The following is an 18040-nucleotide window of genomic DNA, read 5'->3' as shown; positions in this document are numbered from 1 at the left end:
ATATTTTTGACTTTCGAGTATGTTTTGTTTTAAGTGAACCTCTATGTCTGGTATTTGTAAGTATTAAACTTCATAACCATCGAGACTTTTGGTGCAAAAAAATCTTTATTTTTATCAAATAATTTAACAGTTCAGAATAATGGATTCGGATACTTCGTTTGTCAAATTGTTGTGCTATTTACTATGTTTGGATATAAAAAAATTGATTCCTTAAATAACTGAATATTTTAATAATTTCTAGTGAAAGCAATCTCGTAATTCTTACAAACAAGGTTCGATTCAAGAGGTTTCTTAAGATTTATAGAAAAACACTGTTAATTCTATTGATCCCAGTAATCTTTATGCCTATTGCATTTATAGGCAAGAATAATGTAAGTTTTATTTATATAAAGCGCATCTCGAAAATGGAGTGAGCGATTAGTAGATAGGTAGTTAGATACTTTTTGATAGGTAGTTAGGTAATACGCGGGGTGGGGCATTATGCATTACGAACCGTGCGTTTGCTTCGCTTTGCGCACCTTAGTCTTTACCAAAGAGTACCTATGTAATCAGTAATCAGTGATCACTACGTACTTTACCTCATTTGATTACACCTTTTTACACTATTTACATTAAAATTTAAGAATACTAGGTACTCGTACTTATTTAATCTAAGACATTTTCAATAAAACAAAGTAGGTAAACCCCCACTTTGGATTATTTCTTTTTTCTTGATAATTTTATTTTTAGGCATACCTAAGTTTTTACATCTTCCTTGTGACGGCAAGTTTCTTCGCAGGAGATTTTTTACATCCAGGCGTCACATCATTTCTTCCAATCGTGTTTTTCACCATAATGGGAACATTCAACAAGAAATTGATAAACACAGTAAGGTTATTCTTTATTTATTTATACCTACATTACATAAGTACTTACCAAAAAATTAACAGCACATTTTAAAGTATCTGCCAAAGATGCATTAGTAGATTATATTGGAACTTGGGAGTCAAGTTTCAATTTTTACCAGACAGAAAAATTCCATCAAAGTCAACCGTGACTTAGGATACTATCAGCGCCATCTAGTATCGAATAAAAATCTGACTTACTCTGACTAATCTGTTTTACTTCAAAAACTTTTTCTATGCTATTTTATTTTGAAACAGATAATCATAAGTAACTCTGTGCTGGACTGCGTAGCTGTTATGGCGATGATCCTAGCCGTGGAACATAGCAACATACACAAACGAGCAGCTATTAAAATTCTGCTGATATTTGGCTGTTCACATTTTAGGTACGTATTATGCTACAAAATAATTATTTATTAAGGTTACACTTCATATTATACGCGTTTGTCCATCTAAACGTTTTAAGCCGATTATTCTATAACATGTATTTTGTTTATCTAAATCTGAAACTAAGCCAATATTATCGATTCATCTCTGCATTATTTATGCCAGGCAACAATAAATCTAAAGCTAGACCTAGACAGGTAGAAACAACAAATTGCAGTATTAACGGCTTCAAGGCAAACTTTACTTAATAGTAGGCAATTCTTTGTAAGAATTATTTCAAATGTGTTTTAAATTTAAAAATATTAATTATGAGTTTTCTTAATAATAAATGATACTAAACACTGATTTGCGTTGTTAAAACATCGTCCATCTCACTCTTGAGTATATTCCGCCCGTACCTAAATGTTGATTGGAACAGCATGCGCTCGTACGCTCGTTTTGCAGCGACCATGGAGAGCACTCTTAACTTCACAATTTTCAACAAAGTTGGGATAGTAAATAATACTATGAGAAGTCAGCGATTTCATTTGCTCTGCTTTAATTACTTTGCAGATTAAGCTTTATTTTATTTATGTCCACTGCTGTGTTATCTATGTGGTTCTCCAACTGCATGGCATGTGGCCTTATGATGCCATTGGTCAAGGCAATTTTGAAGGAACTAGAAAAAGTTAGTACATATAAAAAATATCTTAAATAATATAGTATTTTAAATTACGTAAAAGTTATACTATCAACATTTCAGATCAACATTAACCTTCTACGTTTTTAGGGTTCCGTACCCGAACGGTGCCAACGGGACCCTATTAATGAGACTCCGCTGTCTGTCTATCTGTCTATCCATTCATTTGTCAGTCAGCGAGCTGTATCTCGTCAACCGCAACAGGTAGAGTTACAGAATGTGTATTTTATTTTTATATAACAACAAATACTAATAATTTCAAAATGGCCGCCATGAAAATAAAAAAATAAAAAGTGTTATTTCTTGTAATGGTACGGAACCCTTCGTGTGCGAGTCCGGCTCGCACTTGACCGATTTTTGAAACTTTGCCAACCGTTTATTTTACTTTAATTAGTAACATTTAGTACCTACTACCACAGTTAAACCACATTTAACGATGTATCATAAAACTGATAGTAGGTACTAATTAAAGTAAATTATTACGATTTACGAGTAGATAGTAGAGTACCTATGTTAAAATACTTTATATAGGCATTATTTAAATAATAATAATATCCTATATACTCTTTGTACACGCCTTAATAGCTAGGGATATGATAAAAAGTTAATATGGTAGGTAATTTAACTTCAGATCAAGGTATATTAGGGAATTAGAAAATTATCATATCTACCACGTATGTAAGTATGTCAAGTAGGTATGTATATTGCGAGTTTTTCAATTTACTCTAGAATCTTGATTGATTTTTTTGGATTTTACAGATGGGAATAATGGAAACTTACGAAATAATAGGCAAAGTAACATCAGACTCTATTAATAATGAGAAATAGTAAATACTTAATTTATTACCTACTATCGCAGATTAACTTATCAATTTATCTATCATCCTATATACTAAGTACATATTTTAATTTTTCTTAAAGTTAACGGCGGTTTAGCCGTCACTCGCGCCACATAAACGTAGTTTTGTTCTCATTTGCATAGATATTAACCAATCAAACTCGATTTAAATACCTAGACGCGTTCTAGAAACTGATATCTATGTTATGATTTACCAGACTTCCCTTAAAATAACCGTTTATAAAGCTACACGGGCTTAAAGATTTAGATACCTATACCATGCCTATACCTATATGTAAATTTTAGAGACCTGTCTAACTTTGAAACTTGTATACATATGGAAAATCCCAGACATAGATAATGGCGCCGATTCTGTTGTCTTTCTCTAAACTAAATTCAGAATACCTATCTGTACCTCTTTTTTTAATATTGCTAAAAAGGACGAAACATGAATTTTACATTTAAAGACTCTAAATTTTAGTGCACGCTACAATAATAGGCACGCGATTGGCAGCTAGAGTCACGAGGTTAAATAACTGCTCTAAATTAAATTTAAAACTGTCAAACTGCGTCTGTTCTTTCCATATTACATTAGTAACAAGTGTAAATTAAAAATTTATAACACCCCCGACAAGTGAAGGTTACAGTAACTAGAAAAGAGCTGATAACTTTCAAACGGCTGAACCGATTTTCTTGGATTATAGCTAAGAACACTCTCGATCAAGCCACCTTTCAAACAAAAAAACTAAATTAAAATCGGTTCATTAGATTAGGCGCTACGGTGCCACAGACAGATACACAGATACACAGACACACAGACACACAGATACACAGATACACACGTCAAACTTATAACACCCCTCTTTTTGGGTCGGGGGTTAAAAACAGGATGCGAATACTCTAAAATTAAGTTTCAGAATCAGTACCAATATTAACCTACCTATATAATTATTAGAATGTACCTAACTACGAGTATCTACATGAGTTTTTTGGTTAGTTAGAAGTTAGTATATTCAAATGAGAGCCAAAGTGGCCAAACTGCGTTTGTTTGGTGATAACAGTTGCGAATAAACCCCTCTAAACGTTTTTAGTACTCCGAGACCGTCCGATTTTACGATATTTTACTTCATCGGCATCGCCTATTCTTCATCAATAGGTAAGGATATTATTATTATTTTAAGTACTTATTTATCATCTTATGATAAAAAGACTATTAATTTTAATTGGTATTCTGTCGTGATTCAATTAGACTCGCTTTCAAAATTTTTACATTTTTTCAATTAATTTTAGGTGGAATGGCAACTTTCGTTGGTAGTGAGACGAATCAACTCTTTATGAACTATTGTGCTGCGTGAGCTATTTTCAAGTTACATCATCAATCATCATCATCTTCATCCCATCGTCTCTAGCTTCTACTATAAGGCCAGATCTTTTTTTCCACGTACATGCAAACTGTGAATCAACACATGCAAAAAATCAACTACCATCGGATGTCCCCACTAGGTTATTTAATAGGGTTATTCAAGAGACGGACCAGCAAATTCCTGAAAGGCGGGAAACACATCGGCGGTTTCTCTCGTGCTGTAAATTTCATGGGCAGCGGTAATCACTTAACATCAGGCGACCCACCAGCTCGTTTGCTCGCTATTTTTTTTAAAAAAAAAGGTGAAAGGGAATAGTACTTAGTCATCACACTAATAATATAAAGGAGAACGTTTGTATGTGTGTGTGTGTGTGTGTGTGTGTGTGTGTGTGTGTGTGTGTGTGTGTGAAGGTTTGTTACTCCTTTACGCAAAAACTACTGGACGGATTGGGCTGAAATTTAGAATGGCAATAGATTATACCCTGGATTAGCACATAGGCTACTTTTATCCCGGAAAAACAAAGAGTTCCCACGGGAATTTTAAAAAACCTACATCCACGCGAACGAAGTCGCGGGTATCAGCTAGTTTTTAATACTTGCAGAATCTTCCCAGATGGACCGAAGGTAGAGTCGCCCCGGTATTTGTTACTAACTCTACCCGGTGTAATAATAATGGAAATGTTTCTGTATTTGTGGCTAAACTTCTATTTCTTGGGAATGCTGAGGTAACTACGCTTGGCTATGGGTACTTACCATAACATATTTACCTTTCTAAACTAGACTGGACGTGGAGGCAAATGTAGCCTAGAGTGCGTATCAGTTGACCAAGTCATCGTTGGTTGGTGGATGGTTGGTTGGTTGGTTGGTTGGTTGGTCATTGGTTGGTTTTCTGAATTTAGCCTATCCATTTCCTCCGAGATACAGAAGAAATTAAAAGGGGCAAAAGCAAAAGATCATTTTTTTTTCTTTGGGGGTGGAAAAAATCCCTTAGATGGATTTCTGCCTGCTGGCAGGATGTAAAATAACCTCTCCATGTCTTCCAATGTGAGCATGGAACTGCGAAAAGGATCTAAGCTAGGCCAATCAATCAATCCCTACTCTACCTAGGTAAATGTGCTACATCCAGCATTTCGATGGTCTGATATGTTACGACTGGAGCGCGCCCAAAGAGGTATTCTTAAGGTTCTGGGTAGCAGACCGCGCAGGTATCCCACGTCGGCACTTTACCAAGAGTGGGACGTTTTGAATGTCCGGCAGCTCTTTATCTCCCAGGTTATTTTACGCAAACACTCAGAAACAAAAGCTCAATCCGAAGCAAATGTTAATATTTTAATAAGACGCAAACCAAAGATATTCTTAATGTTGCCAAGGAGAACCGCACTTGCCGGAAGACATTACCACTTCCTTAGCCCTAAACTTTATAATAGAATAAATGACACACTTAATATATCTAAATACAACAAACCCAACTTAAAAAAAACGGTTAATGCTTGGTTAAAGAAACTTAGTTACTATGAAGTTGAGGACTTGATCGCCGAAGTGAAATCATAGCAAGTTGTCTTTTACACACCCGTCGTACCTACTATAATTTACATCATACATACAAATAATATCACACACACACACACACACACACACACACACACATACCTACACGCACACACACACACACACGCACACACACACACACACACACACACACACACACACACACACACACACACACACACACACACACACACACATACACACACACACTTGCACATTTCTGTTTTACATTACTATTCTACATAATTATTATTTTTAAAATACTTTGTATAGTTAAGTTCTAATCGATGGATCCGAGGGAAGGCTGCGGTGCCCGTAACACAGGTTTTCCTAGTACGGGTGCCGAAGCACTCACAAAAAATCTTTATTTTACTTTGTGCTTTACTTTGTTTTGTATTCTCCGTTTTGGAAGCCCTGTTTTCCGAGACACAGTTTTTACTAGTTCAGGAAACAGGTGCACATGCAGTAATGTTTATTATTATAACTAATTGTGTTTTGTTACGTTTATGTTACATTTGTTTCTGAGCCAAATAAAATTTATCTTTATCTTATCTTATTTCCACTATCTATCAGAAATATCGAAAATGCCAACACAACTCTTCAAATGCATTTCAGGGTCCAAAACTACACAGCTCTCCAAGCCAGTCTGACCAGTGATGAAGAACAGTTCATATCTGTGTTGCTAGCTAGACAGTATCAGCAGATGGGGAAAATTAAATTTCCCGAAATGGTAACACAGAACGGGTGGGAGCGACGCGCCTGCCCGCGAAATTCAAATTTAATTTTAGTCCAGTTTAAGAAATTAACTCTAGTATCGACTATTCTCACAAATTTGTCGATACTAGGGCTAATTTCTTAAACTGGACCTTTTCAAGTAAAATTTTTTATATAAACCTGTGAGGATAATACTGGCATTGTCGCAAATAAAATACCATAAGCCTACGTTGTCGTATTAGTTTACAAATTGCGAAAAACCAAATTAAATTTGAATTTCGCGGGCAAGCCCGTCTCATGCCCCTTAACATTAAATTACCACAAGCTGTACCTGCCAATTTTATAAAGTGTAGCATCGGCATTTATTTTGTTGGTGCAGAAAAGTGCAACCTAAACGCCAACTAACTAAAAGCAATGAAACACAGATTTCTTGGCGAGAACAACATGGATTAGATTTGTAGAGCGTTATCTCTTCTACTCTCTTTCACAAATATTTTCTGTCTTACTCATGACCGAGCACGAATTTTATATGCCATGCAATATGTATATCAAGTATAACACGTATTTGGTAGCTTCATGTTACTTTTTCAGGTTGTAGGTACTGCAGTAATTATGGCAGCAATTCTTCAGGCAATGGTCTATAGTAATTCCACGTCCTATAGTGATGATGATAAATTTAATACCAGACGGTAACTGTTATTACTTATTACATACATATCTTTTGTTTTGATATAAATTATAATAATATGCTAAATACATCTTTGTTTTACACCAATCGCAAGGCACATTGTTTGGATGGTTTCAAAGTTTATAACTGGCGTTGGTAGATTTTTGTTGGTGTTTTATATATATACTTATTAAACAGTAAGATATTAGTAGTTAGGTAGATACTACCTATTGTGTTGTCATATCCTTGCTCTGGGTACCAAGGAATAGGAATCGGCTTAGCTTATTTGTGTGCTCTACTAAACAATTCTTTTCAGTTATGTAACCACATCAGTGCCGTCTATAATTTGCGTTCTTATTCTATTCTTGATACCAAGCAACATGGCCTGCTTGAAGTTCTGTAGAAAACAAAACGGTAATGTTAATGCTGTACTTACAATATCATGACATCAACCCATCACCCGCTCAATACTGAGAATCGCTCTCAGAATAAGAAGGGCTTGGTCCACCACTCTGGCCTTGTGTGAATTGGTAGACTCTACATTGAGAACATTATGCATTATGGAGAACACGCGACTTCGTCCGCGTGGATTTAGATTTTCGAAACCGCGTCGGAACTCTTTGATTTTCCGGGATAAAAAGTAGTTTTTCAAAATCCTATGTGTTAATCCAATGCATCTATCTCAATTCCAAATTTCCGCCAAATCCGTCCCGTAGTTTTTGCGTGAAAGAGTAACAAACATTCACACATACATACACACAAACTTTGTAGATGATTCTGAACCTCTACCTACATCTGCCAGTGGAGGGTTCTTGACGTGGTCCATGGTAAAGAATAACCTAGATTGGACTGTTATCTTCCTAACAGGTTAGTTAAATAAAATAATAAAATTCATTGACTTTTTCTATGCATTAATTTATATCAACAGAATAGCTAACGAAATTATTCTGACAATGTAGTTATTGTATTGAAATAATAACAAGTGTAAATTAAAAATTTATAACACCCCGACGATCCAAAGTATTTGAGTTTTCCAAAACATCATTTTCAAATAAATAATTATGTATTTAGGCAACGTCCATCTTGACAGCTTGACATTTCTCTATTGACATAATATTATGAACCTAACGGTTATCTAACCTTCTTTTCTACAAGAAAACTAGAAAAGAGCTGATAACTCTTAAACGGCTGAACCAATTTTTTTAGATTATAGCTAAGAACACTCTCGATCAAGCCATCTTTCAAACAAAAAAAACTAAATTAAAATCGGTTCATTCGTTTAGGCGCTACGATGCCACAGACAGATACACAGATACACAGCTACACAGACACACAGATACACAGATACACACGTCAAACTTATAACACCCCTCTTTTTGGGTCGGGGGTTAAAAAAGACGCCGCGTTTCTACCCCTATGTCGTCAACTTAACATTCTTCTACGTTTTACGCCAACATTTCCAACACGCATGGCTAGGGCTCTTCCGAAATCAGTGTTTCCTACCAACTATAATCTGAGATATAGTCAAACGCGTCCCTTCATGATCAAGCGTGATAAATTCGCTTAGCTTTGCTTATACATTTTTACTTTGTTTAAAAGCTAGCGCCAACATAACTTTCGATTCCCTGGAAGACTCCGGCATGACAGAAGAATTCGAGAAGTTTCTATCGCTGTTCACCGCTTGCCCCCCAACAGCTCAAGCCTGCATCGTGATTGTGTTCTGCAAGATTCTGACGGAGTTTGCTAGCAACGCCACAGTGGGGCGCTGTTTACTGGCACTTATTGCTAATGTGGTAAGAGGGAGTCAAGGCGTCATTCATACGAGAGCTTTTTTTTAACGTCCGTCAAAGAAGCGTTCAAATAGAACAAATACCATTCCCAAGTATCTGTTCACACGACAACGCTTTTTAAACGCGTAACTACAACGTTTTAATACCCGCCGAGTTTTAACGCAACGTTTTTATAACGCTCGTGTGAATTAGGGCTAATTCTATGTTTTTATCATTTATCAGAGGTTTCTTGAAGCTTAGAAGAGTTGAAACAGCATTGATTTAGCTGTTAATTAACCGTTAGCGAGCTGGTAATGCTACTATATAAAACACCACTTTCTTTGTGCTAAGCATTTGGAAGTCATCATCAACCTATTGCTGATCGAGAGGTGATAACTTTTAAACGGCTGAACCGATTTCCTTGGATTATTGCTAAGAACACTCTCGATCAAGCAACCTTTCAAACAAAAAACCTATAAATTAAAATCGGCTCATTAGTTTAGGAACTACGATGCCACAGACAGATACACACATCAAACTTATAACATCCCTCTTTTTGGGTCGGGGGTTAAAAACGCACTAGATTGCGTGCAATTGAGCACACTCTCTGAAAATATTGTATCAGTATAACAGTGTTTTATACTAATACAACCACTGATGAACACCAGCCACCATCTTTTATCACACAGGGAGTGAAGTCTAAAGTGAACCCACTCTACCTGATGCTGAGTGCCACCCTCTCCACTTCTCTACCGTTCCACCTGGTCACGGGAACGCCGGCCTACGCGATGATAGCATCTTACGTTCACATCCCACCAAGAAAACTGGTAAAATATTCACATGAGCTTTCAAAATTTGATCACGTGATCAAATAGCCAGGAGACTCCACGAAAGCATAGAGTTTGAGTAGTAGAGTTTGAGTAGCAAAGACTTCGGTCCTTGGGAGGAGACTGAGTAATACACAAACTGGAGAAGGCAGACGAAGGACCACGATAAATGGAAGGAGAATGGAGAAGGAGATAGAATCCATACAGGGTTGCAGTTGTATGCAGTGCCGCAGGATGGTGATGCAACTCTCTCTCTTTCAGTAACACATTCGATGTGGTGGCAATAGAACAAGACTTAATTGCCGGTGCTACGAGTCATACCTATACTATCCGTCAGGAATACTAGCTATATGCGTTACGCCTTCTTTTTTTGCAGTATCAGGTGCTGATTTCCGAGGCCCTTAGAGGCTTAAGACCCATATTACGCTCGGTCGACTAGTCGCTCGGCAACTAAGTCGACGGAGACCGTTAGAATTTGCAATTTTTATTATATGGAAGTCGCCGTGCCAGATGCGCACGGACTTCGCGATGACTTCGGGCGTATTCTAACAATCGCCGTCGACCGAGTTGCCGGGCGACTAGCTAGTTGACATTGGTCGCGTTTACAAATTCGTTGAAATAATCGATAGTTAACCACCTTGTGTACGGCCAAATAATTAGTTTACTAAATCACATAAGATGGCATCATTACCTTGCAAATTAATTATTATTATACTGATTTCAAAATTTCTTTACGATGATACGGAACCCTTCGTGTACGAGTTCAACTTGTACCTAGGGTACAGTTGGTAGACGTAAGGTATCTATTTGTGGTTTATTTTCAGATGGTCGTCGGCATAGGTCCATCGCTGTTGGCGATTGTACTGAACTTGTTTACTGCCTGCGTGTGGTCTAAGGTCATTTGGCCGGAAATTGATTCATATCCTGCTTGGGCGGATGGGATGAAAATAAATAATATTCCATAATGTTTCTGTTTATTTACTCATGCTAATTGTACACGATCCGTCTTACTTACACAATCCGTCTTGCTGTACGTCCCGTCAAGGTCACATCGATCGGCGAACGTTGGACTTAAGTTGAAATCTATAGAGCACACTTTGACTTTGCTTAGACTTTAAGTTTCAGTTAAAACGAGACAGATTTATGCCCGCGGTATAACGCTGTCTCGTTTCAACAGTGTCTTAAGTCTGTGCAAAGTCAAAGTGCGCTCTGTAGATCTCAGCCTGTCTTCATACAGCATAGACCCGGTAAACTACAATGTCGTTTTTCATCGTGTGTGGCACCTTGACTGGAAGTATCGCAAGGTAAAATCGTTGATAGCCTAGTTGCAAAGTGAACCAGAGTGAGGAAGCTCTCGGTTTTGATCCTGGAATCATTATTTGACAGATGTCGATCCCTAAAAACCTGTATCAATCATTATTACAATATATTGTAGCTGTGATTCTACCGCAATCGAGCAGCGGGATCAAAAGATGCTAGGCTAGGGATGACGTGAAAAAAAGAAAGAGTGGCTTTATAACCTACCTTGCGTCAAATGTAGGTAGCATTTGACGCCTGCCAGTGTATAGGACGTGACAGGTCGAGATATGGGGTATGAGGCGGGGGGACGCCCCGCACACCCTCAGAGCTCCCGCGCCAGCCCGGTGCGAGATAGTGCGGGTGTGCGGGGCGTCCCCCCACCTCATACCCTAATTACCATCTCGACCTGTCGCGTATTATTGGTGAAGCCTCGACGTTTTGTTACAAGTTTCCTACCTATCGTAACTGAGCTATAGTGTGCTTATCTTTTTAATAACATGACACAAATAAAACACAAGTAATCATTTCCACAAATATATTTACACGTACAATTCTAACATAATATTACGGTAGGTACTTGTACACGATTTTTTGAACTCTGTAGACTGTAATACAGACTTTTGTACGAGCATCGAGCAGCTAAAGCTTAGATCTATAGAGCGCACATTGACTTTGCTCAGACTTAAGATTGAGTTAGAACGAGACAGATGATGTGAGAGATATACATCTGTCTCGTTTAAACTCTTAAGTCTAAGGAAATTCAGAGTGCTCTCTATAGATCTGTCTTTTTACACTCATTCGCTTGCTGAGATGGCGCGATGTTTCCCACGAATGTGACATCAAAATACAAAAAAAAAAATACAATAAAATGTCAGCTGGCAATATTGTCAATAACTGGCACCGCATATAAAATTCACAATCTATAAATAATTATTATCACATACTAAAGTATTATAGTTATTCTGATTTCTGAATTAAGATAAATGTCAGATCTGCTAATCCTATCAAAGATGATATTTGATACTTACATGATAAATTTTCTTGGCCTGTCTAATTATATTTTGTTATTCAATGATTAAGATCTTCGCACACTACACGGACGACTTCGCTACGACTCGTTTCGTACCAAAGCATAGAATTATGTGAGCTTAATATCGTGTTCATTATAGTGGAATTTCCAACATTGAAATGGTCCACGCGCTCTACACCTCAATTCGCACGCCCGTCATCCATAATATGCAATTTTCAATATATACTTTTATTGTACACACCAAAATTGACAGAAAAACTCATACTAAAGCAAAACACAAAATATAGCCCATATTTTCGCATGATGCATTGCGTCTGTGTTATGTGCGAAAAGCTTTAGTGGTCGTTAGGAACCTTAAGTAGTCCTCCACAAAAACGGCTCCCAAAATCTCCAATGTTTTGGAATCTATAGTCAAGATAGGAGCTTATTTAGAGGATGATACAAATGGCATATTATATTAGGTCCTATTAGGCCTTCATACAATGCGACATGAATTGTCTTCTAAGAAGCAACTATCCTGACTATGAATTCTGGTGTAAATGTTTCAAACACTTTTCAACAAATCCACACTTCCATACAAATATTTATAAATGCGATACTATGCCATTTTGTCTGTCTGTCTCAACAGCTTAACCGAGGAAACGTAAGTAGGATACTTTTTAACCAGGAAAATCAAAGTTTTTCAAAAAAAATATCTAAAAAGACATTCAATGAGTATTAGCTAGTCAGATATATTAATTAGGCACACACATTTTATATGAAAAATGTATGTTTTGTACATAACAAGAGTATGCTGGTATTTCAAGCCAAGCCTGCTGTAAGTATATCCAAAAATATCCATTACTGGATTTTAATATTATGTAAAGTAGTATAAAATAGATTATTAAAAAAATAAATTACATATTTTGGTACAATTTAATTTTGAGTTACCTAAAACCAGAGACTAATGGCCTAAATTAACGACCACTCTATCTGTAATCTATCCATAAGTTACCTAACAACATTGTTATTTGTCAAAAATTGTATAACCTATTTTGACTTTAACTATGTTTCTAACGGTCGAAATTAATAAATAATCCTATCTGTAATCCGTCGATATGTTACTTGGCAACGTTTTTATTGGTCTAAAATTGTGTCCTCTTGACAAATAACCATTTTACTAAGTAATTTACAGAAAGATCACAGATAAATTGATTAATTAACAATTTCGGTAACTTATCGACAGAATTTCGCCCGTAAGTAACTTATCGGTAGATTGCAGATTGATTATACTAATTAACGCTGTTAATAAAGTAGACAAGTATTTTTGATATAATCGACTCCGTATTTTCATCTTTGGCACTGGTTTACTAGGTAAATATTTTTCAATATAATAGGTATTAAAAAAAGTATTTTAAGAAATAAAGGAATGATATAGATTAGACATTACTTCTCTTTACCTAATCTATTATTATTTTAGTAAAAATAAGGCTATTAGTTAATATCGCTTTTTATTCATGCACAAATATCAATCTTAGGCAAAAAACATAATGTGCCTGATTCTGCTTTATATGCAATCTCTAAATTAAATTCACAGGCTTAATCTAATGCTATCCTTTTCAAAATGCGCAAGGAAAAGATGGCAGTAGATTTAAAAAAAAAAATTACTTTGCGTTTGAAGTCGGTGTTTTGAAATTTAGTTTGTATTTTAGTTTCCTAGACCAAACTCTCTCTCTAATAAGTACCTAGTTTAAGTTTTTGTCTCACTGAATGTGTCAATAGTAATTATTTACCTTAGAGTGTTATATAAAAAATAACAGCCTGTATAGAGATAAATAATTGTGGCTTATTCTGTTGTGCAATCTAAACTAAAATAATAGATCTGAATCTAATTAATCAATTTATCCGTAATCTGTCGATAAATTACTTAGCACCGTTGTATTGTCAAAAATTGCACTTATGGTCTTTTTGACAAATAACAACTAAGTACCGTCGTGACTCGTTACTTCGCCTGTGGTACCGATCTTCGCCTAATTTTAAATAAGTTAAGGTTTCCAATATAAGTTTAAGACAGGCTGCGAATATAAGTACTGAAAACCATAGTATTTTTCAACTATGGCAAGATTCTGCGGATTGTTTGTGGCTAACTTCACATTGTTGGTGACCAGTGCGTTTTTGCCGTGAAGCAAACGACACGTTTTTTTTTGTCTGTGTTTAAACTTTAGTTTTAGCCAATGTTACAGAACAGGTAATGCTAAACTTTTTATTTTATTATCACCTTAATCTAATCCCCTTTCTTATGCCGTTATTATATTCTATCTAATTCACGTTTAGAAGTCGTATTTGAATAAAATGTTATTGAGGGGATAGCGGCGGCCATCTTGTTGCCAAACTTCACCTGCCCCTAGGGCTGTCGCTCTTTTTGTTTCATAATTTATACTACTATACAATATATTTATTTATAAGTGGTATATTTGTTTATAATCGTGTTCTTGAAAACGAAATTTTCAATATCATAATCCCATATAGATTCGCAAGGGCGAAAAATCATTCGAGAGGTTTCATATTATCTGAGATTTTTTTATTCTATATTTATCTATCTTGAGCAAAGCTTGGTTGCCCACGTCCCTTGGTAATGGGTGATATCACCTAGAATCGGATTTTTAATCGAAACAATTGATTACAGAACTACTCATAATGGCAAATAAAAAAGAGAAAGTGAGTAAACGCAAAAAGCGGCCGTACACTGCTAAACATTCAGAAATTATGATAAACTTAGCGGTGGAAGCATTAAAAAAGAAGACAATGTCGTCATACGATGCAGAAAAAGCCTTTGGCATACCTCGCCGAACTTTATTGGACAAGCTGCATAATAAACACCCTAAGAGTCCAGGATGCCCAACAAGACTTACCGATCAGGAGGAAGATGAAACAATAAAAGTTTTAATTGCAGCCGCCGATTATGGCAGTCCTTTGACTCTTTTGGATTTGAGAATTGTCGTATACAGGTGATGTTTGAAATATTTTGTATCAAGAGATTTATTGAATTAAGGCATCTACTACATTATTCATTTCTATTAGTATTGGAAAATAATGATAGTTGGGTTGAGAGTAATATATTTTACATTTTCAGATATTTGGAGGGCAATGGACGACTTTCAATTTTTAATAACAAATTACCTGGAAAGAAGTGGGCATACTCTTTTATAAAAAGAAACAAACCTAAATTAACCCACAGAGTGATCCAAAACATAAAAAGGAGCCGAGCAGAAAAAAGTCCCGATGAAATGAGAGATTACTTCACAAATTTAAAATCATCACTAGAAGGCGTCCCTAGTGAAAATATTTTAAATTACGATGAGACAAACTTGACAGATAATCCTGGGGTCCAAAAATGTTTGTTCAGAAGAGGAATTAAGTACCCCGAAAGGGTGTTAAACTATACGAAGGGGGCTATATCTATAATGTTTGCAATAACTGCAGCAGGAGAATGTCTTCCTCCATACGTTGTGTATAAGGCGGAACATTTATATACACAATGGACACTTAATGGACCTAAAGGAACCAGATTCAACCGTTCTAAATCGGGATGGTTTGACAGCCATTTATTCGAAGATTGGTTTGAAAGTATGATTTTACCATGGGCTCAAAATAAACCTGGTAAGAAAGTTTTGATTGGTGATAACCTAGCGTCCCACATAAACGTCAAAATTGTAAAATATTGTGAACAAAATGATATATGTTTCATATTTTTACCCCCAAATTCAACACATTTAACCCAACCCTTGGATGTATGCTATTTTGGTCCCTTAAAAAAACTATGGAGGGAAATTCTATTAAACTACAAAATAAAAAACCCGAGAGAAGCAACAATTCACAAGGGACATTTTCCAAATCTACTCAAACAACTAGTGGAAAAACTTAACGAAAAAAATCATAACATAATCAGTGGATTTAAAAGCACTGGCATTGTGCCATTCAACCCCGACAAAGTAATTAGTAAAATGGCAGGTTCAAACCAACAAACGATGACATATACTATTGACAATGCATTATTAGACTGGCTGAAGGAGACTCGCAGTGCAGATCCTAATAAAAAAGTACGAAACAAGAAATTAGATGTGCCACCGGGCAAATCGGTTTGCGAAAAAGATTTTAAAGATTTAACAACTCAACAAAAAGAAGTAAAAACAGGAAAAAGAAATAAAAGGCAAAAAGAAAAAAAACTTAAAACTGTGCAGGTAAATTCTGACTCATTGCTGCAGCCATTGCTAATGCAAAAAAATCCTGAAAGCCTCAAAAACTTGTGTATCAGGAGTGTCAATACTTACTTACTTCCATATAAGCAAAATGCTGAGGTATCCTTGTCGCAAGAATCAAATGTTAAATATTTGGGTGAACTTTCAAGGAATGATAAAGAAAATATGCCATTCATTGACATAATCCCAGACTGCCTACTTCAATATAAGCAAAATGCTGAGGCATCCTCGTCGCAAGAATCAAATGTTAAATATTTGGGTGAAATTTCAAGGAATGATAAAGAAAATATGCCATTTATTGACGTAATCCCAGACTGCCTTAAAACAAACCAAACAAAAATTATTATAACCTCTGATGTCATTATCGAAGCTGGGCCGTCTCAGAAAATACTGCAGAATAAGAAAAGAAACAGGAATTTGAAAAAGAAAGGGGTTACAACAATCACGCGGTCTGCCTTACACATGAAACTAGTCCCAATTAAAAAGAGACAAAGAGTAGTAGCTGAACAAAGAAAAGTCCTAAAAGAAATAACACAAGAAACAGAAGAAGAGGAAGAAGAAATGACAGATACTGTTGAAAAGGAACCAAATGATGAAATTAAAGAAAGAAAAAGCCGAGAAACTACTAAAGCAAAAAAGAAGATGCAAAAGCACACATCTGTGAAACGAAGAAAGAAGAGATCTAGTAGTGAATCTAGCTTAACAACTGACATTGAAATGAAAATAGATGATACGGATGATTCAGAATATGAAACAATGGACGATTTCATCGCGACCTGCCAAAAAGAAGAACAAGAAAACATAGAACCATCAATACACTACGGAATTTCTGACATTGAATACTTCACAGAAAGTGATAATAAATTAAAAACAGACTCCTGGATTTTAGCTCAATTTGTTACAAAAAAGAGTGTGAAGCACTTCGTAGGAAAAGTAATATCAATAAAAAATAACATTCCTGAGGTCAAATTTCTGAGAAAAAAGAAGGAATCGAAAGTTAACCGAGGATCAGTTTTTACTTACCCTACAGTTGATGATATTTGGCCTATGAAGCATTTAGATGATATTATTTTAGTACTGCCTGAGCCAAAAATTTGTCGACGAGGTCAAATCATATTTAATATCGACTTGAGTAATTACAACGTACAATAGTTATTTTACTTATACTATTTTCATGAAAATGAATGCCTCATTATATTATTTTTAGTTCTTATGTCTTTGACTGACCTGATTATTAGTAATTGTTGAGTTTATATTTTAAGAATTGTAAGTCAAATATTGTACCTTGATTCTGTTTTTTTTTTGATAACTGTTTTTTGTTACTATACTATTAAGCTAGAAGCAACTGATTACTAAATATTTGTATTTTTATGTCTATGCTTGACCGAGTCTGATTTAATGTCTAAGAATAATAAATAATACTATTATGAATAAGAATTTGAAGATCATTACGAGGCAAATATTTTAACATTCCCTTTGTTTTTGATAACATTTAATCTACCATTTAGCTTTAAAATAAGGATTAAATTATAATATGAGCTTTTATGTCGAGCTGACCTAGTTGAGTCTGATTTTATTATTTACTAGCTGACGCCCGCGACTTCGCCCGCGTGGATTTAGGTTTTTCGAAATCCCGTGGGAACTCTTTGATTTCCCGGGATAAAAAGTAGCCTATGCGCTAATCCAGGATACTATCTATCTGCATTCCGAATTTCAGTCAAATCCGTCCAGTGGTTTTTGCGTGAAGGAGTAACAAACATACACACACACACACACACACACACACACACACACACA

The 18040-nt window shown here is 35.7% G+C and overlaps 2 protein-coding genes across 9 annotated transcripts; both read left to right on the top strand.

Annotated features, from left to right (window-relative positions):
• Nucleotides 1-69: 69 nt before the first annotated feature.
• LOC123870672 (protein I'm not dead yet-like) lies at nt 70-10643 on the top strand. Of its 8 annotated transcripts, none has more exons than XM_045914031.1 (16): nt 70-156; nt 242-272; nt 730-867; nt 1143-1270; nt 1824-1938; nt 2710-2777; nt 3880-3944; nt 4079-4139; nt 4754-4876; nt 6315-6429; nt 7005-7102; nt 7397-7494; nt 7852-7947; nt 8680-8873; nt 9539-9676; nt 10501-10643. In XM_045914031.1, the coding sequence occupies exons 1-16, from the start codon at nt 140-142 to the stop codon at nt 10639-10641; spliced, it is 1626 nt and encodes a 541-aa protein (XP_045769987.1). In that variant the 5' UTR covers nt 70-139; the 3' UTR covers nt 10642-10643. The 8 variants fall into 8 exon arrangements, with proteins under 8 accessions (XP_045769987.1, XP_045769985.1, XP_045769988.1 ...); XM_045914029.1 differs by having other exon boundaries at nt 242-371; XM_045914032.1 differs by lacking the exon at nt 730-867 and having other exon boundaries at nt 242-371.
• Nucleotides 10644-11477: 834 nt separating this feature from the next.
• On the top strand, nt 11478-17686 carry LOC123870667. Its single transcript, XM_045914025.1, has 2 exons — nt 11478-14992; nt 15118-17686. The coding sequence occupies exons 1-2, from the start codon at nt 14682-14684 to the stop codon at nt 17393-17395; spliced, it is 2589 nt and encodes an 862-aa protein (XP_045769981.1). The 5' UTR covers nt 11478-14681; the 3' UTR covers nt 17396-17686.
• Nucleotides 17687-18040: the final 354 nt, after the last annotated feature.

The sequence above is a fragment of the Maniola jurtina genome, chromosome 13 (assembly GCF_905333055.1).
Source record: "Maniola jurtina chromosome 13, ilManJurt1.1, whole genome shotgun sequence".
In the NCBI taxonomy this organism is placed as follows: domain Eukaryota; kingdom Metazoa; phylum Arthropoda; class Insecta; order Lepidoptera; family Nymphalidae; genus Maniola; species Maniola jurtina.
Note: the sequence above shows the minus strand (reverse complement) of the source record. Positions and strands in the feature narration are given on the sequence as shown.